Raw genomic sequence first — 24025 nt, 5'->3', positions numbered from 1 at the left:
TTTGGCACTGGAAGCAAGTAAATGCAAAATACGTTGGGAGACAGCGCCTGTCAGACTGGCTGGATCACTCTCACCGCGGCCCCTGTTTTGACTGACCATTTTGCACTTTTACGGTTCATTCATAAAGCTCGCATCGTTCCAAGCTAGCTCATACATCAATTCCAGCTGCTAAAAGCATATCATAACGGAACCATTAGGCCTGCCCTTCTAAGCTACCAGACAGACCAACACCACAAACATCGAAATAATCGCATCTGTTCATCATGTATAAAGTATGTTGTTTTTTGAAAATCTTTCTTCATAAGCTGATTCGCCTGGGCAACACATGTCCTCCGTATGTTCATAATGGTATGCGTTCCCTGCCAATCGTAAGATAGACTGCCCAGCAAAAAAGACGTGCATGGCCATAACCATCAAGCAAAACTCCCATCTATCGGATGAAGAACGATTCGCTCCGGTTCCAAAAATTGCGGTTCTTATTTACATGCTCGAGACCAAGCAGGTCGTCCGAATCACCGATGATGTCGGAGAGGATATCATCTGAACAGCGTCAGCTAAACAATGCATTCGTCTCAGAAAATCAGGGTCGGGTCACTCACCATCTTCCACATAGCGCGGGTTGGAATACATATTGCGAGACACCACAGCAAACTTGATCTTTTCGAATTGCTTGCCCTTGATGCCAGTCCGCTTAGACAGTCGCTCCTTCGTCTGCTTGAAGATCTCGCCCTAGTACACGTTAGTATGCTGTTACCCGAAGTCAGGCGAAATTACAACGTACCGGCTTCATAACAAACTTGAAAGGCACGCCATGCGGCCGGTTGACCTCGCGGTCAAAGTTAAAGGCATTTATCGTCCGTTCGCCGTCCTGCATGTTGGCCTCTTCTTCGGGAACCCTCTCGGCGTACAGCGACACGAATTCGTTAATTCCAGCAATCTTCGAGTCAGCCTGAAATTCCCGGTAGATCTTGCCGCCATGGGTCTCGTAGACGCGGGTCTCGCGGATCGTCTCGTCGTCCAGGTTTGCCTTCTTCTGAAGGCCGGCAACAAGGTCTGCAATGGTACCGTCGCGAGGAACCAACACCTCCACAAGTTGCTAAACACTATTTAGCTCCAATCCTTTGCAAAAGCGTGGTTTTCAATCGGGACTTACCTCCTTGGTGATACCTTCAGGAAGCCATGTAACCTTCAGGCAGGTCTTAGACTCAAAGTCACTCAAGCTAGTTTCCAGAACCTCGTAGTACAAGGCATCCTGGCGATGCATGCTGTATCCGTAGGTTGTTGCTTGCCCACCGAGAATATGATACAGGGTTTGGTTGGGTTGGTTGGAGTTCCGCTTAATGAACGCCTTCGGCTTGCCGGTACTTGCAAGGACGGGTGCAAAGCGCAGATGAGTCGATTCCACGTTCAGGTGCTCGCCGACCTTCTTCGAGAACTGATCGTAAGTCATCTTACGGCTCAACGTGAGTGTGAACTCGTCGCCTTCATCCGCCTTGATCGGAGCGAAAGTAATGTTGATCCTGTTCAGCAGGTAATCATAATACTGCCTTGCGTCCGTATACAAGGCGGTTGCCGGTAGGTCTGACTCCTTGATCGTTCTCTGGAAGGTGATGATGTCTCCATCCTGAATCTCGGACTGCTGGAAGGTCTGCTTCGGCTTCATGACGTCGATCATGTTATGCTTGATCTCTTCGAACAGCATGAACTCGGTCCCAGCAGGCCAGCCCATCTTTTCGAGAATGATAGGGGCAAGGTCAGCAACCTTCTGTGTCTTACGCACGTAGACTGCGCCGACACCCGCAATTGTTTGCGAGGGCGCATCAAAATGTTTCAAGAAGACGAGCACCGAGTTGTTATCCGGCCAGGAAATCGATCCATCTACGGAAGGCTGGCCCACCTCCATCCAGACCTTGAATGGGTTTCCTTTCGTGCCATAGCGATTGTAAGCTTCCTCCACAGTCATGTCCTGATCCTTGATGACTTGGTCCGGCCGAGTCGTCTTGTTCTGTCGATTCACCATGACCCAGAAACGGACCTGTTCAGGATCGAGTCCCTTCTCCTCTGCGAGCTGCTGTGCAAACTCTCCGACCTTCTTAGCCCGGAGGATTCTGTATTGCTTTGGTACCGCAGGATCGGTAGCTGGCAGGTCTGCACTTGTGAGGTCGAACCCGTGATGGGCCTGGAAAGACTCGTCGCTCAATACGCCGACATTGATATACAGGTGGGCTTCTTCTCTCTCCTTCTTTCTGCGCGCCAACTCGATACGTTCTTCCACCAGTCGGTTTTCTGCGGCATAGTTAGTATAGATCTTTAAAGCTGATAAAGATATCCAACATACCGATGTGGGAAGGAACTTGCTCCTTTGTTATAGGCAAGAGAACATCATCCAATCTGGACTTCCGAATGTATACCAGCATGTAAGCGTTCATTGAGCGCTTGGTCGACAGCCCGCGGGTGTAAGGTTGTCTAACACCAGCCGCGCCGTTGGCCAGCTCATATTCACCACCGTAGTTCTCCTCGAGCACCTCCTTGTCCGTAGCCCGGGTCACCCGATCGTCGTCGAACCGGTACCAGTGTCCATCCTTGGTAGGCTTCAAAAAGGCGTAGTAATGACCGGCATTAAGGTCACCGCTGTGCACCAGCACACCGTGCAACTCGTAGATCCAGGGTTCAGACTTATCGGCATCGTTGGACAGGTACGGGGTGGCGTCGAACTCCATGGGGAAGGCGTGGCGGTCGTTGATCTTCATCATGGCGTCACGATGGATGTCATACTCGAATCGCTTGAGATGAAGGTGCAGAACAGGTGGGAAGCTCTCAAAGATTACACCCTTCTTGGCGTCCTGGAGACCGTAGGGCTGTCCGGCATCGTACTTGTTCTCGCCTTCGAGGGTCTCCACCTGAATGTAGTCCTTGAAACTGTCGTCGAGGGTCTTGTTGCCGCGAACGTTGAGTTGGATATCCCAGAAGTCCTCCACTCGCGACGATTCGTAATCGACATTGATGCAGGAAATATAGGTTTTCGTTTTTCCGACGAACATTTCGGGGAGAGCCTTTTCTGCCGGCGTGCCCTTCATCTTCTCCTCCATCCTCTCCATAAGCTTTCGAGAAAGCTCCTGGACATCCTGTTGCTCGAATATTTGTCGTGATTCCCAGCCGAAGGATGCTGTGAGTTCTGTCGTCGAGACAGAGTTCTCACTCGTTTGGAGGTTATAGAACAGTCTCTGAAGAGTCCAAGCACTGTTGTCTCTTGAAGCCTCGGCCTCTGTCGGGATCTCGTAGACGGCCTTGAAGCGTGTTAGCGCATTCACGTCGAAGCAGATAGAGGCCGCCACGTACCTTTCGGAATTTGTTGGTGAAGTATAGAGATTGCAGAAGCGAATTCAGATAGCAGGTTGCGCCCTGGTTCTTCAACCCGACCATGCCTGTTTCCTTCTTCGAGTCGTAGCTGGAAGCAATCAGCAAGAGGTCCGAGTAGACGTATGAGCAGATACATACTTCTGGAAGCTGTGCCACAGTACTCCTGTGGGATCCTTGACAACACGCACGTATGCTGTGATCTTGGCCTCTTCGTTCTGCACCAGAGGAACGCCGCGGCCCTCCCATGGCACGTTAAAGAGCCTGCGCAGTTCACAGAATCGGGTAAATCCCCAGTCACCCTCTTCCGCATTGAATCGATGTGTGGCGACTACATTCCGATCAGCGAAAATAGCCACGGCTTCCAGTCTGGGTATACGCACCGTGAGAGATGTAGATGGATGGGTCGTTGACGTTGGACAAAACCAGAGCGAACTGAACGCAAGCGTACCAGTTGGCTGGAGGTTCGTTTTCCCAGGCATGCTCCAGGTAAAAGGATGCGTGTTCGACATGATTACCGTAAGGAAAGAAGAGGACTCGCCTATGAATAGATGTCAGAGCCAGCTCGTCGGATAGAAGCGACAGGACGGTGCACCCACCAAGGAGAGCCGGCGCACTGGAAGACCGGGCCGTGTTCCTTCTTCTTGAGTTTCCGCCAATCCTGGATATGCCATGTGTGATACGTCTCATCTTCTGTTTCCAAATCGGGGTCTTTCGGGAGGATCCGGGCCATCATTGCTGCATCTGTAGTGAAAATCGGGGGATCAGACATGTCCTCAAGCTTGACGGAGAAAGCGCTCGTCACCGCGACCTGTAACTGTAACGGCTCACCCCCACCGCGGGGATTCCGTAACACCAACACACAACCATCGCCACGGCACAAGAGACGCCAAAGGGAGCAAATGAAGACGGGGGGAGAAGGATCTTACGATCGTCGGCAAGAGGCTCTGGCTCCGGTTCCTCCGATCCGGACCGAGAGACGACGACTTCGTCGGTTCTATCATTGTGATACTGCTCATATTCGTCGACGAGCATCTCACTGTCTGGGACCTATGAGGATCCGGAACACGATGTCAGCGATCGGTGGCTTGCGGGGGACAGGCATATCTGGGGAGGTGAATGCGAAATGATTTTCAGTGAAGCACAATATGAGGGAGAACTTACGTTGTCCATGTAGAAGGAAAAAAGTGCGTACCCGCACTGGAGTTGAACGACAGACTCTTCTCACGGACGGGACGCTGCAGGTTGGATGGTGAGGAGTATTAGATCGGAACGGGTTAATCCTTCGGAGAGGTGGATAGGATAGGGCGAGAATAGAAGGGGGGAGGTGGAGAGGTCAGGACCTCGTAAGACGAGAATGAGAATTGAAAAAGAAGAGGAGGATCTGGGCTGCAGTTGATTCCAGTCCGCAGGAGTTTGGGATGAAGCTAGTGGCGGAGTTGCCATAACCCAATAATAACGGCCATGCGGGACACAGCAGCCCTTATTATTAAGAGGTTTCTGGTACTTCCCTAACAAACCAGCACCAACACCACCACCACCTTTCTTTTTCCTCTTTTTCTTTTTACTGCCTGTTACTGCTCTATTCGCTGCCTTTAAACGTAGCTTAATCAGTGGATTGGGGTTAATACATATGGCTTCTTGACTTGAGTCCCCTGAACAGTGACCATACTACTAGTCACTTCCATCTACGCTCGTACAATGGTTGACTCCATTGTCATGTTATGGGCATTTAACTTGATGCTTCCTGTCATGAGTTGTGTGAACACAGGACCTGCACAAAAAGGAAATATTCACAAAAGGCGGTTACCGGTTTTACCATCTGCAGCTTCAATCTAGGCGGCTACTAGCTCAACTTCTCCTGGCAGTTGCCTGGCGTTGGCTCGCATTCTGTTATCTTATTTTCTATGCAGGAGCGAGTACAGTAAGGGCATAGCTAGCCAGTAGCCACCTACCCAAGCGTGATATCACCCGTGCATTTTTGACGCTCCACCGTCTAAACTAAGCCAAATCCGAGCGCAACATAAGGATGCTGCAGTTCCGACTGACCGAAAAAGGATGATTTGAAAAAGAATTTATCCGGCATCTTATAACTATATAGTGAGAAGGAAAGAATGTATATCATATAACTATTAGTAGTTTATCTGCTAACTACTTACTCTGTCTTACTCCGTGCTCTTCCTACCAATTATTCTTCTATTCCATTAGGCTTGGACCTCCTCCCAACGCCATCCGCTCTTAGTCCACGATCGGGTGGGATGGAAGATCACCGTTTAATTAGGCAACACCCAGCACCAGCACCAGTACCAGCATCCCTGTACTGTATCCCTAACTCCAACGCAGTACCCATCTGACCACCGATTTGAGGGGATATCAGTTATACACGATTGATACGAATACTCTCAAGGGGGATATTGCAGTGTTGATTGATGATTGCCATGTGAGCATCGGCACGTCACATGCCGAAAGCTCTCACCGCCCGGACGCCTGGAAAACCGGCCGCATTTGCCATCAGGAACCATGTCATGCCACTGTGATTTCAGCGGTCGTGGACCAAATTGATCCTCTGCAGAGCCATGTATGGACCATTCTATCGGAACTTGATCTCGTGTGGCTCTTTTGATGCGCGCCCGTTCTGCATTGGCGTAATACGGTCCCCTCCATGCCACACTCGCGCTTGAGCCGTTGACTCAGTCCAAACCACAGCAATATGGCGTGGAGTCATTCAGCTCGTCGCTGGCGGGCTCTTCGTCAATGCTGCACCCCAAAACTACGATTTAATTCCACTCAGCAAGCTCACAGTCCGCCGCCGTGGAGACCGGTATCGGCTTTGGACGAGTAGGCTATCCTTGACACGTTTTGCCGGGCGTCAATGCTAATGGGTTGCAGATGGGTTGAGCGTGACATCCGTCCTATCAGTTTGCGACAGCTAACTTTCTTCGGACGAACCCTGACGGAATCCCGGCTTATCAGTTCGGCCAACTACGTACGAACTGAGCTTCCAACTAGGTTAGTGCGGTTGTTCCATCGCAGTTGACGATCTAACTAACTCCAATATTTCACTAGACTCGCCCATCGCCTACGAGATATCCAACGACTCCCGTATGTGGTGGTGGCCAATCCCCACCTGTCCATGGTGTACGAGCTCTACTACAAGGCATTCGAGCGGTTTCGGACCATCCCAGAGATAAAGACATTGGATGACAATGACAAATTCTGCGACATCCTACGTAAAACGCTCCGAGAACACCTGGTTGTGATTCCCAAACTAGCAACGGGTGTTTTGGAGTGCCGCGAGCTCGTCCCATCAGACGTGCTGGACAGCTTTATGAACACACTTCTCCGAGCGGTAAGACCTTGTCTGGGTAGATGGTATAGTTCTCAACTAATACATTGGGCCTAACAGAGAATTTCACGCCGCGTTATCGCCGAGCAACATCTTGCTCTAACGGAAACCTTCAACTCTCCATGGCACTTCCCTGGCTCCCAAGATCGCACAGATCTAAATGCCGACTTCGTCGGTGAGGTATTTCTCAGATGCAACGCGAAAGAGGTTGCTGAACGGTGCGGGAAGCTGGCGCAGGATATGTTGCGGCAGAACGGTGGTTCGGATAAGATACCAGAAATCTCGGTGCAGGGTCACCTTGAGGCAACCTTCCCTTACATGCTGAGTCACTTGGAATATATTATCGGTGAGCTACTCCGCAATTCGATCCAAGCTGTGAGTGAACGATACCGGGACTCTACGGAGAAACCGCCGCCTATCGAGGTTCTCATCTGCGAGGCCCCGCAGCATGTAATCTTGCGGGTATCGGATCAGGGTGGCGGCATACCGCGTAAGGTCCTGCCGTACCTGTGGTCTTTCAACAAGGGCCCTTACAGCACATCACACCTCCAGAATCTGGGACAGGTTCCCGCCATGGCTGCCACCATGCAGGAGCTGTGCGTGCCAACAGAAAGAAAGGATGCGGATCGGGACACATTCCGCGAGAGCTCGCTGGATTCGCTGACCTCGCGGCCCCCTAATCTACGCCTGGGGATCGGTCTGCCCATGAGCCGAGTGTATGCCGAGTACTGGGCGGGCAGCTTGGAGCTCCACAGCCTCGAAGGTTACGGAGTGGATGCGTTCCTGCAGATCTCGAAACTCGGCAACAAGAACGAACAGGTGACGACACGTGCGTCGATTGATGCAGTATAGAGGCTCGAAGTACGGAGAGGCTAAGTCGTATATACCTGCAAATATACACGTTAAACGAACACCAACCGCGACAATGGCACCTGCCTTTAACATCTCCTATTTATCTACTAGTTGAAACTCCCCACTTACCCCAGGTTTTCCGTAGCTCGGCCTTAAGCCCAAACAGGCAAGCGCGGCCCATTTGCGGCAGCTTGCGGGATGACGTCAGCCGGAATGGGATCCGGGCAATTCCAGGCCAAACTAAAAAACATTTCTGCCTTGTTCAGTTTGGTGGCCTGGCAAGGGATTGATCGCTCAACTCGGCTGCTGTGTTGTTCTCTCATACTACTCAAATTGACTTGTGACTTGCTACCCGTGGCGCTAGCTCACAAGGCTGATCAACACTTGGGAAATTGATTCGATCCTCCAGTACCACCTTCCCGTCCCGGTGACGTCGATCTAGAAACAACCTGTGAAACCTTGTGACTGATCCGATCCTCTCTCCCCTTCTCGATACATATACAATGAAGCGTCTCAATTCCAACAAAGACGACAACGTCCCCATCTACATCTACATCCTGCTGGTGGTGATTCTATCCCTTAGCTTCCTGGGTACCTATTTGGACTCGAGCAAACGTGTCAAGTCTGCCGCACGGTCCTAATCAGTACTACGACTACTATATCGTCGTTATCACATAGCCTTCGGTTCAACAAAGATGGCTGGAACATGCTCCATGCTCTGCTTGATTCTGATTACCTTGTTCAGTATGCAGATCCTCTACTTACATTCTCACACTTTTTTTCTTGGCATCTGAATTTGAAGCTAATTCTTCGGCTCGTCTAGTACCTCCTCTCGGTGTGTTTATGATCTCGGGTTGCAGTGTTGATCTGCTTATCAATATACTCTTGACGATCCTGGGGTTAGTTCCTCATCCTTCATTCACACCATACTTTTTGCCCTCGCAGTGTTTCCTAAAAGTAAATGGTTTCTGACCGAGTCCACATTGAGCAGGTACCTTCCCGGCCATGTCCACGCATTCTACCTCGAATACGTATACTACGCCAATCGCAACGCAGGGACAGGTGAAGCACCACGTCGCGCGCCGGGAGTCTATTCCGAACGGATTCAGCGTGGGGGAGATCATCACACGACGTATGGCACGATCCCTTGATGGATGCTGAATGATTCAAGCTGCATATGAACATGGCTGTTTCTGTTTTCCTTCACATTCGATTGTTCCAGTATTGTTATGTAATGAGACCCTAAAATGAGCGACCATAGGTCGACAGCATCATTAACTGGAGTTGAGGTCCTTTTATTTCTACAATGCAAGTAGATGACATGCTCAAACCCAGCCCATGCCTCCATAAATAAATAAATAAAACACCCAAAATAAACAAGAACAATCCCAATGAATGCAATTATACCATCCCTCCTACATAAACAAACCCAACAATCACTCACTATACTCCCCCACCTACACCGCCCCCGCAGCATTACCAGCAGAAGCAGACGCAGTCCCAACATTCCTCCCCTTCAACGCGGGCAACCCAAAAGCCTTACTCGTGCCCACATCCCCCCCGGTCCTCATCGCACCCCCCGTCTGCGGAGCCCACCACAGCGCCCCAACCCACGGCTGCACATTCCACCCAACAGAAAGCGTCACATTCTCCCGTTCAGCCATCTTCCCCGAAACATCCCCGATGGAGTACTTCGCCCGTTGATCGCGGAGTCTCAGCTTCCCGGGCTCAGACGACGCCTTCTTATTAGCAGTTTTACTGGACGATGAAGTCTTCTTCGTACTGCGCTTCTTGTTGCTCGCAGACGATGCAGAAGGAAAGAATCTCTCGCGCAGGGAATCAAACGAGTACGGCGACTCCGGGGCCGGGATGATGGTGTCCCAGATGACGGAGTGAGAGGGCGCGGAGGTGGTTGGGTTGGTAGGGTCGGAGGGGTAGGTCGCGTACACGTAGACGAAGAGTTGTTTGGTGTTCCAGTTGAAGAGGGGGGTTAGGTCTTTCATAGTTGAGTTAGTATCATGGTGTGTTGGGAGGGTAGGGGAATGGGAGATGCGAGTGGGGGAGGGGGGGATGTATGTACCAGCATCTAAATCGAATTTCATGGCGGCGTATTCTTCCTTTCGTGTGCTGTAGTAGTGGGGACGGCCTTTTGTTCTGTTGAATAGGTTGGGTTGGGTTAGTTATTGGTGGTGTGGATGTGGATGTTATGGGGGTGGTGTAGGTATTGTATTGGGGGATATTGGAAAGAGTAAAATGGGGCGGGGGGAATCGTACACTTTCACATCGCGCAACTTCACACTAGACGTCACATCATCAGTCGGATAGAGAAATACGCTGAGAGCAGCGAGACCGGCGACGAAGAGAGCGACGGTCGTGAAGAAGCCGAAGACGCCTTGGGCGCGGTTGAGGGTCGAGTGCATTCTTCCCCTCTGTGTTGTATGGAGGACCGCGATGGAAAAGAGGTTTATGGAAAGAAAGATAGGGAGTATAACTCCCTGTGAAGTTGCGATGTCGCGAGGATGTTTGTATTGGGGATAGTATTGGGGATAGTAACAGAAACAAAGATGAGCGGAGCTTGAAGCCACATGGGCCTTTTTCGGCATTGGTTGAGCTGAATGGCTGGCTGGCTTATCGATAAGCAAGCACTTATCGTTGTATCTCCGATACTGTCTGTCGCACTTCGCTACTACAACTTCATTTCCTCGTCGGATAGGATTGCTGCGCGCAAAGCTGTTTTAGACAATCGCATATACTCTCGTTACCTATACTCAACTTCTTTTATTATTACTATAATACCCTTTCAATTAATTACCCACTTACACCCACCACACTACTTCCTCAACACCAACCACCAATTAACCCCGCATACTCCCTCCCCTCCTTCAAATTCCACACCACAATAGACCATACATATATACATTACTACAAGATAAACGCACTTAAAATGGGCGACCACGTCCTCTTCTTCTACGGTACCCGCCCCCTCTTTCTCCCCCCACTACCCTACCCCTACTAAGATCCCCCTCAAAGGAACCCTAATGGCCCCTCCCATCCTGCACCGCGTAACCCACGGCCACGCCACTCCAGAACCATGGCAAAAGGCTCTCCTGACAATCAAGCCTGCAATTCTGCATGGCTATCGACGCCATCGCGTCCTGTATGCGGATTATCCGGGTATTATACCTACCACATTATCTTCTTCTTCATCTGGTGCAGTTGATGGTGGTGATACGGCTGCTGCTGGAGGTGAGGCATCTGTGCTGGGAACAGTAGTGTGGGGATTAACAGACGGGGACGTGTATCGGTTGGATCGGTTCGAGGGGAATGAGTATGAGAAGAGGGTGGTTAGGGTGAGGGTTCTAGAGAATCATCATCAGACTGAGGGTGATAACAGGGAGATACAAGAGGTGTTAGGCGCAGCGGAGACAGAGGGCAGCAGTGAGACCAAGGAAGGGGAGGAAGTAGAGGCCGTTACGTATGTGTGGACTGCTGGAAAGGAGCGGTTAGAGGATGCGGAGTGGGATTTTGAGGCGTTCAAGAGGGATAAGATGGCGTGGTGGGTGCAGGCGGATGAGAAGGATTGGTAGGTAGTAGATATAGAATAGTTTCAGCTGGGTAGATCAGATCAGATCATCCGATTCTATCACATATCGATATATACAATACATATCACCCCTCGTCTTGAATTCCACAGAATCACTCGCATGCAAATGCTTGGTATCTAATGCAACTGTTGACTCAACCCTTCCCTCCCCAGTGTTCCGAAAACGCCTGCGTGCGGATGGCACGGATTAGGAAAATGACAAAACAAATAATGCATAAGCTAGGTATTAGAGATAGTGCTTTCGTTACTACTATGTGCATAGCTGACTACCTCGTGGGTGTCCCTCGTACTTGTGTCTCGACTGCCACAACACTCACACCGTCGTCAGGACTTTCGCCCTCCGAAGCATCTTCTTTGTTGTGGACAATGGTGCGCGGCTGTGTCTCCGACTCCGGACTCTGTCGTCGTGCTTTTGATGGTTTGGATTTGGTCTTCGGTGGCGCGGCCTCCGGCTGGCTGTCTGGGACTAGGACAATATCTTTCTCGGGGGATGCTTCGGGATGCAGTGACTCTTTGGTGTCCACTACCGGTGATCTTTGAATCTCCTTAGATTTGCCCTGGCCCGCGCCAGTTTCCGCTTCGACTTTCGACTGTCGTTTAGTATTCACAGCTTGAGCACGATCCTCCGAGCCATTCGATGGCCCTTTTTTCCGGGGTGAACGTTTGCTTTCGCCCTCCGCACCCTCCAGCACGGGACTACCGAGTAGGTAGCATACCGGCTTCTTATTCACCATGGTGTCTTTGTCACTGATCTCATGGCGTTTGAGCTGCTCCTGCTCGTCATAAAGCATGTCGAGGAATTTGCGCAGTCGCCGTCGGAGGAGACCGGACTTCAGCGGAGGCCAGTCGTCTTTCGAATCCATCTCCTTCTGAAGAAGCTTCCTGACAAACACATCCGGATCTTGGACGAATTTCTCCAGGTACGCCAGAAGATACAGACCGCAGTCGGAATAGTTGGGCTGCAGGGGAATATCTCGGGCCCTCATACCCTTGATCAGGCCTTTGTCGATTTCGACGCCCTTCTTAGATTTGGCTTCTTCGTATAAATATTCACGAAGGGAGCTTATTGTTGGCGAACGGGGCACATTCAGCGAGTCAAAGGTAATAATGATCGGCTGGCAGACGTCATATCTAGGGCCCGCTCGCTTTGCCTTTTGTTTGCGAGGCTTAGCTGATGGTTCGGGCAATTGAGCGGCTTCCTTCGTATCAAGCTTTTCGGGCGTCGTCGCGTTCTCTGTAAGACTGGAGAGAGTTTTGGAAGGCCTTTCTGGGCTAGCTTCGAGCTCAGGCCACTCTTGATCTGCAGCAGGACTCTCTGCAGGCTGGTCTTTTCCAGCCCCATCAGCTATCCTCATCGATTCTAGGGATCGCCTAGCTAACTCCGCTCTCGTAGGGCCTGAGCCGTTGGCCTGTTTTTCTTCCTTGTCCTTACTGGCGGCTACTTCCGGCTCTGGCGTTTCAGAGATCTCCTGAACCTGACTGTCTGGTGGCCCTGAAGGCTCTTTTTCGCCTTGTGTTTGTTCACTTGGATCCAGCCCTTCCTGGACAATCCCCTGCAGGCTTGGTAAGTTGCAGATTATAGCAACATACCAGTGCGCACTTTCATTGATTGGGACCACGACATAATCATGACTGAATATGTCGACGGTCCTCGTCCACTTCTGCACGCCTTCATAATTTATGCCCCGCTTGCCTCGAGGGACATTCATAAGTGTATCGTGAAAGAAGGAGTTGAAGAAATAGACTCTCTTCGCCGCGTCACTATTGGTGCGCTCCAGATGATCTTGCAGAAATCGAATGTAGAACCCGATAAGGTTGTCATTCAAAAATTCGTTCTCGCGCAGCCGGTCAAAGTCGTAAACATCCACCTCGGCCTTCTTTTTCCCAACCAGCGGATAGACAAGGGGTCTACTACATAGTCAGCATCAACGAGTACCATGGTTTGCAGAGTTGCATACTTGTGCCACTTTTCAGTGTTTACAGCTGGCAAGGGTGACTGCGTACTTTCATCATCGCTATCGTCACTGTCATATTTGTCAGTCGTTTCTACCACAGAATATTGACCAGTCAATACATACCACACTACTGTAGTCGCCGAAGGAAGACGCGACATGGCTCTTGTGGTGATGCTGGACGCAGACTTCTTCACGGGAATTTCCACACCGGGGTCCGTGGCGCTCTTCGACACACGGCTTGGGCTTGGTTCAGGCTGCGATGGGTTCGACTTGTTGGGCTTGGGTGCAGTAAGGGAGGGGTTTGCACGTTCCCGAGAGGCGGCGTCCGGCGGCGACGGCTGTCTCCCAGCGGCAACCCCGTTTTCATCTTGCAGATTGTCCGTGAGCTTCACCCGTTTCGTGGTGTCACGCTGCTTGTCCGGGACTTGCTCAAGACCGCCTTCCGATGATGGCCGTTTAATTCCATTTGTAGGTTGTTTAGTTTCTCTTTGGGCCTTATTGAATGCTTTGTCCATCCATTCGCTACTCTCATATCAGCCTTAGTTCAATAGCAAAAGGTAGTATTCGGGAACAGCAACGATAGAGCCAAACGAAAGCGGCACGAATGGAGAACAGAGAACAGAGAACAGACATACCTTGACTTGTCACGAATGTCGACCTCACCCAATAAACAGCAGAATTCCTCCTTCACAGTGAAAGACATGAACTCAATATCGATCCGATTATCGAGTTCCGACGTCTTTGAGAGCACTAATCTGACCTTATTGTTTGGTGATTCTGCTTTCAGGATCTGTCGTACTCTAGAAAGAGGCGCTTCAAAAACGTTCTCAGAATCTGTCTCTTGACACAGTGCGATTGTGCGTTTCGTCATGTCGACTTGAACCTCGACGGACTTGCCGTCCGATGCCTGCTGTTCGATAGGACCAGTTCGGACGAGCTTCGCTTTGAAGGATCGCTGGTTCGACATTTCGGAAGCTTTGGTCTTCTTGTTCTTCCGTTTCCCTTTCTTGCTTGCCCCGGATGCTTCGAAAAGAGTGGGTTTGATGTCTTGAGACAGGTGCTCACGGCCTGTCGTGCGTTGACTTCCAAGCTCAGTTCTCTTGTCTCCAATTTGAGCGGGCGGTGGCCGCACAGTTACCGCCCCTTGAAGCTCATCGGGACTCTCCCGCGATTCAGACACCCGTCTTCTGGGTTTTGCCGCAATTTCCGGATCATGAAGCAGACCCATCTTTGTCTTATTTGCAGGGTCCTGTGATTTCGCATTTATGATTTCGACGCTTTGTAGGATCTCATGTTTGGAAGGTCGTTCCTGCTCGGCGCCGGAGTCTATGTCGACAATGAAAGAATTGTTTCTCCGTCTTTCTTTGGTTGCATTTTTCGTGAAACGTTCGTCGCGGTCATCATCGGACGGTGCTCCGAGGTTGGGTAAGGGACCACGCTTTGGGCTTGGTTGTATCCGGGAAGGTCTCACGATATTTTCAGTGCTTCGGTATTCGTCCACTTTTGAGCGTCTGTTATTCCGCTGTTTCTTTTGCTTCCCTGAACTCTGGCTCAAAGTAGGAGACATACGTGGTGGGTGACCGGCGATGCGGGGCGCCTCCTGAGCGGGGTGCTCAACATCGTTGTCAGACGGTTTTGTGAAATTTCCTCGGCTGGAATCGAGGGTATCCTGGCGGCGCCGTTTATTGGGTCTTTCAGAGCCTGCGTATCCTGTGACATTTCCTGGCTGGTTGTTCCGTAGGCGATTCGGTTTTCCTTGTGCACGAACCGGTCCACTGTCTCGACCTTTCGATATCGTATCCACGGGTCTGAAAGGTGACTTGTTCCTGCTGTTAGCACGAGCACACAGGCATTTTCAGTTCTGATCATATCATACCTTGGGCTTATTGCTTTTTGTTTGTCCTGGCACTATAGGGATTCCACCGGGGTCATTCCTAAAAAAGTAAATCTCGCTGATCAGCATGTGTTCCATATGGCCACTGCGCAAAACTGAACGCACCACTTATTGGGAGGAAACAACCTGAGTTCATCGTATGCTTCGGAACGCTGGCGCGACTTGGCATGTGTTGAGTCGCCAGACCTAATATCAATCGAGTCAGTACCACTCGGTCTGCTTCTGCATTGCGAGGCCATATTTACAGGCGACGCATTCCTGAATCTGATCGAGGAACGGTCTGGCGATATTGTGGACGTACAGGTCGGTGTTCGTAAGAATGTCGAAGTCCTTCGGCATTGCTGAAAGCAGTCTATCACGGCCGGTGTTAGCAGAGCGGAAAATGTAAAATTCAAGGCCAAGACATGGGTTGCGAAAGAATGATCGCACGGTAATCTGGAAAGCGCTGGGCGGAGTACGGATACTTACAGTGACCGGATGAATACTTTCAAGAGGTGTATGAAGAGACCCGTATTCTATGGGCGAACCGGGATTCCATGCGCCGGACGTCTCAGTCCGCTGTATGTGGTCGGAGGTCGCATCTGATGGGGGAGCAGGATCGGGGGAGGTTTGCGGGGAGGAGGGGGGTCGACTGGAGGTGCGGCCGGAGAGGAAGTCTGAGAGTTGTTTGAAGAGTGGCATATAGTCACGAGCGAGGTCATTGCATGACCAGACAGGCCAAGAGGGTTTTCATATTCGGCGAATACCGAGCAGAAGTGGGCATGGCGATAGAGAGAAATGCATCATGGATGGGCCAGAAAAGGCGGTGGGGAGATTCTGCCCACCGACGTGCGGAGCCCTACAAATCTGCTGACTACTAGTTCTAGTCTGGCCACTAGTGCCCGCACTAGTGGTGTCTCGTGCATTTGCTGTAGATAGTCTACAGTATGGCTCTGTAACCACCATTCAGGGCGCCAAATAAGTATAACTCTGCGATAGATGCTAGTAGTAGCACTTCGCTTTAGCACCGAGGTAGAATCTGGATTTGGAACATTTATATGTTACTAACACTATCTGGTAGTAGATGAGGGCATTAACACCGTGACGGTCTGCGGATATATATTTCCCTTTAGTTTCAACTACAAGTTATTGCATAGTAATAGAATCACCATCATGATTGTACCTGAGCATGCCGAGATAGATACTACTTAGTATTTATACTAGTATTACAAATGATGCCCATAAACTTCTCTATCATTATTAGACCGGCTAACATACCCTAGGAAGATCGTATTTTGATGCAAAACTTACCAGAAAGCAATCCGGTAGAAAGACAGATGAACACTGTATCACAAGAAGCCTAGCCCATAATATCAAGTCATGATCGATTTGTAAAAAACAGAGTAAGAGCTTAATCTTCATACAATAATACCTGATACCTAAATCCATAGCTGTAGTGGTGTCATTGTTATGAAGTAGATAGAAAGCCCTCAATTACTCGTACTTGAGATGCTCTATCCAATCACACACAGCACTCATGGGCTGCAGAAAGACAAGCAGGTACAAATACTAGGATCCAATGCATCATCTCCCAATGCCACGATAACTACTACATACTCCAGCAAGCTATACGCCTACCACGACCCAAGTAACTAATGCACCACAGCACCTTAACGCAACCCACACACAGTTGCTCCATAATGCAGGTTCAACTCTCCAGTAATGCTATCCTATCGTCATTGAATATGATATATCACATTCCTGCTGTAGAATATAGCAGACTAACCTGCAAGATGTCATATGTCTGGTTTACATTGGCCGCGGCTCCACTTCAGAGATTTCTATCCAGACTATTCAGATCTAGGTTCCATGAGATGTAGGCAGAATAGATAGATAGTAGTGGGGATAGTATCCGCAGTCTATACTAAGATATGAAAACGTGAGAGGAAATGATGAAGTTGAAAATCAAGTTGTTAAGCTAGAGGCGTGGGTGAAGGACCGGATTGATGGCTTTGAAAATAGTGCCGGAGAAGGGTGTCGGTGTGGGAAAAGGAATAATTTCATCGCTGTGTTCAGAGAGATCGCTTCGTTTTTAGCTTTGTTAGTTTCCGTATGAGGGAAGAGATCAGGTGTAGACGGTAGAACAGAATCGACCCAATTCCACGTGGGTTCTCAAAAAGACCCGAGATTATTGGAATTAGTGAAAAATCAAAAGCATGCGGGGAATAAAATTGTAGTAGTTTACATGCACGATCGCCTAGTCTGGTCAAAAAAAAAAAGTCCACTAGCAGATCAATAACTAGTTATTCCCATCACAATTCATGCAGGTGAGGAAGTAGATAGAAGAAGAAGATACTAAGTATAGCAGTAATAAAAGTAGTTACGCTTCATCCCATCCGAGCACCCCAAACTTGCATATCCACGTGCAGTAGCAGCGCCCATGAATTGAAATAAAATGGTCAGAAAATAAAAACCCAAATCGGAACCACTCAGTATTTCGCCCTAAATGCCCCGATCCCAAATCATCCCAATGAGATTTTTGTGTGGCCTTTACTATACAGGATCATAACCCACGTAAAGCATGTCAAGATGTCGTGCCTTTTCCTTTATCTCCTTCGTCATTCGCCGTAACTCTTCGTCGATCGCCCAGCTGGTGTTGCTGGTTGTGGTTGTGGTTGTTATGGTGGTGATGGTGATGGTGATGGTGGTGATGGCCGGTGTTTCCGGCGGCCTTCTCCTGGCGAGCCTGGTCGATGGCCGAACGTTGGGCGATACTGTCATCGTGACTCTTCCAGACAATGTTGGTGTCGGCGGGGAAGTTAAGTAGACGTTTGATTGTCTCCCTGTAGAGCATGTTAGTGAACCGGTGATGTCGCTTCCAAGGCAATGTGTCCACGTATGACATACCTGATCTTGATGTTCCGCCCGCCATCGATGCGGGTCCACACATTCAGAACATCCTCCCCGCTCCGCACACTGAGAACCGCACCACAAACCTCATCGCTAGCCTCTGCAAATTGGTCACCGATCATAGCCAGGAGGAGGTCCTCCCAGTAGCGATCCGCAACCCCCTTCTTCAGCCTTACCACCCATTTTCCACCCCGCTTATTGGCTTCGTCCTCCCATACCGGACGAATGCCTTTCTTAAAGATATGGTAGTCGGAGACGGTGGGGAGCAGAGAAGGCCTCTTTAGGTGCGAGTAAATCGACCAGAAACTCTCTACTGATGATATGGATGCAAGCGGGGCGGTAGATTTTTCGTAATCGGAGTATTTAGGAGTGGGAGGCCGGTACCAGATAATCCAAGTGGACTTGAGCGGGTGCTCCTTGAGAGTCAAGGCAGCACCCTTAGGTTTGCCGGCCTCGGCGGCGGAAGCCTGGTCGACAGGGTTTTCGCGCTTCTCGCCGGGGGTTTTCAGGTCGGAAGGTGCACCGGGGGTTTTGGGGGTTCCAAACGACGCAAAGGCACCAGAGCCCAGGCCGAATGCAGAGGAGGCGTTTGTAGACGGAGAGGACACGCCGCCAGAGAGAGGGGAGAGAGCGTTGAAAGGGTTGGAACGGCCGCCGTGGGAGCTGTCGGGGCCGAAACGCTTGGTGGCGCGGGGAAGTTCAACTCGAGCGCCGTCCGTCCCCGTCATAGACAGAGACAACTTGGAGGTGCTGTAGACAGAAACAAAAGATTAAAAGGTTAGTTGGGTCGCACCGGCCACGCAAGCATGCGGGCAAAGTCATCGTGCGGAAGTGGGACGTACTTGGATCGGCGAGTCCAGAGGTTTGCGTTATCCATGGAGATAGCTACTGACGGCCCAGAAAGCGAGCGATCATCAGCCGGGGACACAGGATCCGGCGGTCGGGTTGTTTTGCGAAGGGGAGGAGGAGGAAGAGATTCGAGGTGGTGGACGAAGATATCGAGCAATCAAGGGAGATCGAGTGACACAGGACCCAAGTCTGAAAATTACTAGATAGGATTAGATTGAGGGTACAAGAAGGGACGCGGCGAGCGGAGCAGTCAGGACGGTAGTCGAGGCGAGGCGAGGGATAGAATGTGACGAATGTTGGAGAGGAGGAATCGTGATCGTGATCGTGAACGTGGCGAGGGAAGTTCTGAGAAGGTCGAGGGGGGAGAAGCAGGAAGTAGATACTTTGGTAGATGTGAAGTGGGAAAGGGAAGGGAAGAAGAAATGCGGAATTGCGGTTTCTGGAAGTGAAGAAAGAACTTGGGAAAGTCGAGCACTTCCAGCTGCCCGCCAGCCAATCACCATCCCGCCCCGCCTGCCCGCCCGCTCCGTCGTTTTTCCTTGCGGCGCCCTTTATTAACCGCTGAATTTTTTCGCATCTCTTCCTCTTCTTCTTTTTCTTCTTTAAACCCAAGACCACCAACTCAAATCATCGCTGGCTGCACACTTTTGATTCTGTCGAATTTTCAACTGCACTGGCGATTCCGATGAGTGTGTCGAGAATATTTCTTAATACCCGCTTCTAAAACCATCATCACGAGGGCTCTTCCGGGCTCCATGATGCGGTGATGACCTGTATGACGGGACATGCCTTTGCCAATATTATGTTATATGTTTGGCATTGGCTCCCTGAAGATTGAATCGTAGCAGCTGTGGAATCTTTAGTCCGGCGCATCTGTAGTAATTCAACTGTCGCCGGTGCGTTCTTCCTCTCCTTGTGCTGTCTGGCAGTCTGTTCAAATGAACATCAGCCGGCCGGCCGCTTCCCGGTCCCCTACGATGCATGATGAAGCTTTCATTCACATACTCTGGTAATCCGAGGTGCTCAACCGCTTCCACACTACTATTACGGTGGTGTAGGCATCTGCTGGTCGAGTGTGAGGTCCACAGGCATGTCTGATTGCCACGATTTGCTCCTTGTCTTGCGTATCACTGCTCTGCCTCATCAGTTGCTGACGTGGCTGTTTGTAGTAGATTGTCCCATGGTAGACTAGCAATTGTCCTCAGTACGAGTTCACCACTGCTACACAAACATTCAACGCTACTTTGGTGATTCGACTCGGATCGACACCTCAGATCGGATGATCTTCTACAACCACTGCCCCCGTACACAAGAATAAGATGGAATAGAGATAATGGCATTGTATTGTCGTATCAATGGAATCTATACACAGATCAAGTGTGCCCAGGATGGAAAAGGCCTCAACTGTCAAAGATGCTGGACCATAATTGTAGGATGCTCGGAACTCAAATCTCCGAGGAAAATAAGCCGCGTGCATGTCGCCCGTCGGTCATAGTCCCGCATAATAAGTGAAAGTGGTAGGGGTAGGTGAGGGGGAAGAAAGGGTTACGAAAGGAGTTCTGTCATAGGAGCTAGCCCCGGTGATGTTGTAATTTGCGTGACGCTTAGCATGGCGCACATGCTTTCCGGAAACCCCTATTTCATTGCGCTGAGGTTTGAGAGTTCGTATAATCGGCATGTTGGAGAGGGCTGCACGGATGTTACATCCAGGCTTCACTGACCCGGGTGTGGCGCAGAAGGTGGTCCGCTTTCAGACCCGTCTTGCTTGACACGCTTGGGATCTCTCTCGCTCGGAGGTGCAGATGGTGCCCCCTTGCGCTTCTCCTTATCCCGCTGATACTCAGCACGACGTTCTTTGTCCCTCTCCCGACGGAGAGCCTTAGACTCGAATTCATGCCAGTCACCTTCAATATTCTCCAATCTGAGATGCATTAGCGTCAATCAATTAGGGGTTATGATGCATTTAAACTTACTCTACGGCTTGTTGAGCACTTGGTTCCTCTGAAACAAAGTATGGATGTGACAGAATCTCCTCGGTACTTGGCCGTTTTGTAGGATCGTAGCGGAATATTTGCGAAACTAAATCCAGAGCAGCGGGTGATAGAACTTCCCGGTAGACCTCTTCGAATATCCTCTTGCGTCGCTCAGTCGGCCGCATCAGCTCGAACCAGGGCATCTCGACAATGTCTGGCCACTCTTGCCGAGTCGGCGTACCAAGGGAATTGTAAAGCTTCTCCAATTGACTGATCTCTCCGCCCTCGCCAGGAAAGACAGCCTTCTTCGTAAACATCTCCACGTATACGCACGCGGCACTCCAGACATCGACCGCCGGTCCATACCTGGTTTCACCCAATAAAAGTTCGGGTGGTCGATACCATATGGTGATGACACGATTGGTGTAATCTAGTTGGCGACTCTTGGAAAAGAAACGGGCCAATCCAAAGTCCGCAAATTTCAGTTGCCCTCTGTTGCTGATGAGGATGTTGGCGGCCTTGATGTCACGATGCATGACTCCACGGTGGTGCAGGTAGTTCAACCCTTCAAACATCTGTTTAGCCAAGTCTTTCTTGTGAGCTGCCGTCAGCGTGAAGGTTGGATGATTGATCAAGCCAGTCAGATCGTGCGAGAGATATTCAAAGACCATGAAACACTCGTTTCTCTCAACCATTACTTCCAACAGGCTGACAACGTTGTTGTTGCGAAGATGTTGAAGTAGTTTGATCTCCCGCACAGCTGTGACGGGAAAGCCGTCCTTCTCGCCTTCCATTCGGATCTTTTTCAAAGCAACCTTTTTCTGTGTGTAGACATGGATCGCCTTGAAAACCTTTCCATATGTACCGGCACCAATGACAGACTCATTGCCAGGCTTTCGATAATAGACCGAGTCCGACTGGGCAAATTCTTCGGATAGGGTGGGACGTGGCTTGGGACGAGTCAAGATCTTTGGCTGCTTTTTCGGTTCAGGAGTTCGCTCACGACGGCGGTCGGGACGGAAGTCTTGTCTTCGATCACCTCTCCTTCTTTCATTGCGATGTTCGAATCGTCGGTCGTCTCTTCTCATATCGCGTGGGTCTCGAGCTTCACGAAAGCTGCGGGGTTCCCGGAATTCTCTGCGGTCCATCCTCCCTCGATCTCGGTCCCTGTCGCGCGGCCGATCACGGTCGCGGTCCCTATCTCTGTCACGATCACGACGGTCATAACGTGTGTCAGGCTTGAACTTCGGTGGCGGCGGGCCACTCAATAACCTATTGCGGGGAGGTGGCTCAGCAGCGCGCGGCGGTGGCTCTCGTGCCAGCATTCTTTGGGCCAAGTCGGGAACCGGCTTGGGAGCTGGAGCCGGGGTAGTCTTTGCCTTGAAGGCAAAGCTGATTTTGCCCCCTTTGTTGGGGGTAGCAGATGAATTAGGCTGTTGCGTAGCATTAGTTGAATGTGGGTTGCCTTGAGCATCACCTCCCGCAGTAGCCTTCGAACCGTCATCTTCTGTGTTGGATTCTTTCCTTGATGGTGCAAACTGGTCACCATTTTCGTCAACATGGGGTCTTTCTTCGTTGGCCGGGGGCGGTGGTGGGCTGGCTGATGGTTGCCTATAGGGCTCGTGAGGGCTGGAAGGGCCTCGACCTCGGGAATCACCCCTCCAATGTGCTTTGTTAAAATTGCTTCGACCATGTGGTGGTCCGTTATTATGGCCCTGAGGCCCCGAGTTCATAAAGCGACGGTCGCTGCCATGGCCTTGATAGCCGCCACGGTACCCTGAATGTCCACCACGGTAAGATGGCCCTGAATAAGACGAGCTGTGACCATGTGGTCCACTCGTAGTGTAGTTGTTCTGCCGGTATGGAGAGGTAGGGCTATACATATTGTCTGATGTTAGTCTGATGCTGCGGAGAATTGTCCTGAGATGACTCGACTTACACATGCTGACCCCGTCCCCCGCGTCCGCCCGAGTACGGAGAACCAGGCTGTGGCGAACCGTGGTAAGAATTCGTCGGAGTAGCGTTCTGCATCGTCGAGGAGTATTGAGAGGCATCGGCATACGGTCGAGATGTTCGCGGGCGCTGGAATGCATCGCGTGATGTCTCCCCGTTGGCCGAAACACTGGCATTATCTGCATCATGCCCCGGAGCTTCCCGAGACGGGGACAGAGACCTGAACGAGTCACCCGCTGCTGAGCGGGCGGGTCTGGCGGAGTTCATCGTCGGATCACCCAGAGAATTGCGGCGAGAAGCTATAGATATTCTCGATTCACCGGACTGCACAGAGTGACGCGAAGGTGATCGATAGCGGGGCTCGTTCGCGAGTTCGTCTTCCGGCAAAGGGCTATGAAAGCGACGCCGAGGGTATGCGTAAGATTTCCCACCACGTACGGGAGACCTAGAGCGCCTAGGTCGTGGGGATATTGGACGTCTACCCCCGGGTGGGCGTCTATCTCTCCCTCGTCGGGGGGATGGTCTCCGACCAGACCGACCCCGAGTTGCGAATCGTCCTCGCCTGTTGGATGGCAGACCTCGATCCAGGTCGTCACTGTGATTGGAAGGAGGATAGCGATGACTTGGCCGGGTGGGAGGCTGATCGAAGCCACTGGGAGAAGGACTGCGCGTCCTTTTACGCTTGAAGGGAGGCGGAGCGGATGGTGAGTGGTCGCGCCGATGGTGGCCTCTATCGTTGGTGTTTTCAGCTTCGAGAGAACGACGCGATTCCAAGCCAGGATAATCAGTGGGTAAGGGTGAGCGATCACGGCCTAGTTTCCGACCAGGGTGAAATTCCGAATGTGGATGACCAGGGGAGCCACGGGCGGAGACGGTGCTAGGGGACAAATCACGGTGTTGGCGAGGTTCGTGGTGAGGTGGAGGAAAGGGACGCGGTGGCGGCGACCGTAGAGGAAGCTCGTCGTCGGGTCTGCCCTCTTTGGGTCGGCGACGACGCTCACGGTCGCGAAATTTGTCCCTTCCCCTATCGCGGTACGAGCCTCGAGGCCGGTGCTTCTCCCGGTCTCTGGGGTCTCTAGTGTCGCTGGTGGCTCTCCACTGGTCTCTCAACACCGGACTCCTGCGGGACCCAGCCATGTATTCTCCTTCAGCTGCATCGGATTCCAACAGAAAAGGAAGGAAAAGCAGCAGGGATCAGAATGACCGGCCCACTGAAGGATGAGGAGGTTCGCATGTAGATGTCAGCGTTAGGATAATCCGGTGGAGCCTATCCTCTCGTCTAGGCTGGTCGGGGCGTGTGTCGGCCGCGTTCACAGTTCTCTTTCTGTCGGGGGATTGGGTGGTGCGGAAGAC

General features: G+C 51.1%; 7 protein-coding genes across 7 annotated transcripts; 2 read left to right on the top strand and 5 right to left on the bottom strand.

Annotated features, from left to right (window-relative positions):
• Positions 1–48: 48 nt before the first annotated feature.
• On the bottom strand, positions 49–4762 carry BO88DRAFT_404973 (ubiquitin-specific protease UBP15). Its single transcript, XM_025706756.1, has 11 exons — positions 4522–4762; positions 4287–4407; positions 3957–4101; positions 3741–3898; positions 3499–3688; positions 3340–3448; positions 2339–3287; positions 1154–2286; positions 782–1096; positions 600–729; positions 49–540 (listed from the first exon to the last, which is right to left on the bottom strand). Exons 1-11 carry the CDS (start codon positions 4528–4530, stop codon positions 431–433), a joined length of 3369 nt encoding a protein of 1122 aa, XP_025563077.1. The 5' UTR covers positions 4531–4762; the 3' UTR covers positions 49–430.
• Positions 4763–6067: 1305 nt separating this feature from the next.
• BO88DRAFT_340341 (protein kinase PKP2) lies at positions 6068–7555 on the top strand (the record flags this gene model as incomplete). The annotated part of the gene is made up of 4 exons (XM_025703054.1): positions 6068–6195; positions 6247–6366; positions 6424–6706; positions 6764–7555. The coding sequence occupies 4 exons, from the start codon at positions 6068–6070 to the stop codon at positions 7553–7555; spliced, it is 1323 nt and encodes a 440-aa protein (XP_025563076.1).
• Positions 7556–8765: 1210 nt separating this feature from the next.
• On the bottom strand, positions 8766–10119 carry BO88DRAFT_404971 (signal peptidase complex subunit SPC3). Its single transcript, XM_025706755.1, has 3 exons — positions 9830–10119; positions 9636–9709; positions 8766–9551 (listed from the first exon to the last, which is right to left on the bottom strand). The coding sequence occupies exons 1-3, from the start codon at positions 9973–9975 to the stop codon at positions 9013–9015; spliced, it is 759 nt and encodes a 252-aa protein (XP_025563075.1). The 5' UTR covers positions 9976–10119; the 3' UTR covers positions 8766–9012.
• Positions 10120–10247: 128 nt separating this feature from the next.
• BO88DRAFT_404970 (gamma-glutamylcyclotransferase family protein) lies at positions 10248–11175 on the top strand. Its single transcript, XM_025706754.1, has 2 exons — positions 10248–10527; positions 10586–11175. The coding sequence occupies exons 1-2, from the start codon at positions 10500–10502 to the stop codon at positions 11140–11142; spliced, it is 585 nt and encodes a 194-aa protein (XP_025563074.1). The 5' UTR covers positions 10248–10499; the 3' UTR covers positions 11143–11175.
• Positions 11146–15705, bottom strand: BO88DRAFT_404968 (SUMO protease ULP2). Its single transcript, XM_025706753.1, has 8 exons — positions 15477–15705; positions 15254–15360; positions 15114–15194; positions 14991–15048; positions 13750–14933; positions 13238–13636; positions 13118–13183; positions 11146–13067 (listed from the first exon to the last, which is right to left on the bottom strand). The coding sequence occupies exons 1-8, from the start codon at positions 15687–15689 to the stop codon at positions 11426–11428; spliced, it is 3750 nt and encodes a 1249-aa protein (XP_025563073.1). The 5' UTR covers positions 15690–15705; the 3' UTR covers positions 11146–11425.
• Positions 15706–17206: 1501 nt separating this feature from the next.
• BO88DRAFT_404967 (eukaryotic translation initiation factor 4E) lies at positions 17207–19180 on the bottom strand. The gene is made up of 3 exons (XM_025706752.1): positions 18740–19180; positions 17895–18647; positions 17207–17830 (listed from the first exon to the last, which is right to left on the bottom strand). Exons 1-3 carry the CDS (start codon positions 18772–18774, stop codon positions 17572–17574), a joined length of 1047 nt encoding a protein of 348 aa, XP_025563072.1. The 5' UTR covers positions 18775–19180; the 3' UTR covers positions 17207–17571.
• Positions 19181–20400: 1220 nt separating this feature from the next.
• Positions 20401–24025, bottom strand: BO88DRAFT_45606 (putative protein kinase). Its single transcript, XM_025710905.1, has 2 exons — positions 22659–24025; positions 20401–22594 (listed from the first exon to the last, which is right to left on the bottom strand). Exons 1-2 carry the CDS (start codon positions 23807–23809, stop codon positions 20716–20718), a joined length of 3030 nt encoding a protein of 1009 aa, XP_025563071.1. The 5' UTR covers positions 23810–24025; the 3' UTR covers positions 20401–20715.

Source organism: Aspergillus vadensis (assembly GCF_003184925.1).
Source record: "Aspergillus vadensis CBS 113365 unplaced genomic scaffold BO88scaffold_11, whole genome shotgun sequence".
NCBI classification, from domain to species: Eukaryota; Fungi; Ascomycota; class Eurotiomycetes; order Eurotiales; family Aspergillaceae; genus Aspergillus; species Aspergillus vadensis.
The sequence above is the reverse complement of the archived record's forward strand: the minus strand, read 5'-3'. Positions and strand labels throughout refer to the sequence as shown.

Coding starts and splice junctions, on each gene's coding strand:
- BO88DRAFT_404973 (XM_025706756.1), bottom strand. Junction 3,689..3,740: donor ATCCATCTACATCTCTCACG/GTGCGTATACCC, acceptor ATCGGAATGTAG/TCGCCACACATCGATTCAAT. Junction 2,287..2,338: donor GCAAGTTCCTTCCCACATCG/GTATGTTGGATA, acceptor ACTATGCCGCAG/AAAACCGACTGGTGGAAGAA.
- BO88DRAFT_404971 (XM_025706755.1), bottom strand. CDS start 9,975: ATGCACTCGACCCTCAACCGCGCCCAAGGCGTCTTCGGCTTCTTCACG. Junction 9,710..9,829: donor AAGTTGCGCGATGTGAAAGT/GTACGATTCCCC, acceptor CCTATTCAACAG/AACAAAAGGCCGTCCCCACT. Junction 9,552..9,635: donor GAAATTCGATTTAGATGCTG/GTACATACATCC, acceptor CAACTATGAAAG/ACCTAACCCCCCTCTTCAAC.
- BO88DRAFT_404970 (XM_025706754.1), top strand. CDS start 10,500: ATGGGCGACCACGTCCTCTTCTTCTACG. Junction 10,528..10,585: donor CCACGTCCTCTTCTTCTACG/GTACCCGCCCCC, acceptor TCCCCCTCAAAG/GAACCCTAATGGCCCCTCCC.
- BO88DRAFT_404968 (XM_025706753.1), bottom strand. CDS start 15,689: ATGCCACTCTTCAAACAACTCTCAGACTTCCTCTCCGGCCGCACCTCC. Junction 15,361..15,476: donor AAAGTATTCATCCGGTCACT/GTAAGTATCCGT, acceptor CGGCCGTGATAG/ACTGCTTTCAGCAATGCCGA. Junction 15,195..15,253: donor GATTCAGGAATGCGTCGCCT/GTAAATATGGCC, acceptor GATTGATATTAG/GTCTGGCGACTCAACACATG.
- BO88DRAFT_404967 (XM_025706752.1), bottom strand. CDS start 18,774: ATGGATAACGCAAACCTCTGGACTCGCCGATCCAA. Junction 18,648..18,739: donor CTCTGGACTCGCCGATCCAA/GTACGTCCCACT, acceptor TTCTGTCTACAG/CACCTCCAAGTTGTCTCTGT. Junction 17,831..17,894: donor GGGCGGAACATCAAGATCAG/GTATGTCATACG, acceptor CATGCTCTACAG/GGAGACAATCAAACGTCTAC.
- BO88DRAFT_45606 (XM_025710905.1), bottom strand. CDS start 23,809: ATGGCTGGGTCCCGCAGGAGTCCGGTGTTGAGAGACCAGTGGAGAGCC. Junction 22,595..22,658: donor GGGGGACGGGGTCAGCATGT/GTAAGTCGAGTC, acceptor CAATATGTATAG/CCCTACCTCTCCATACCGGC.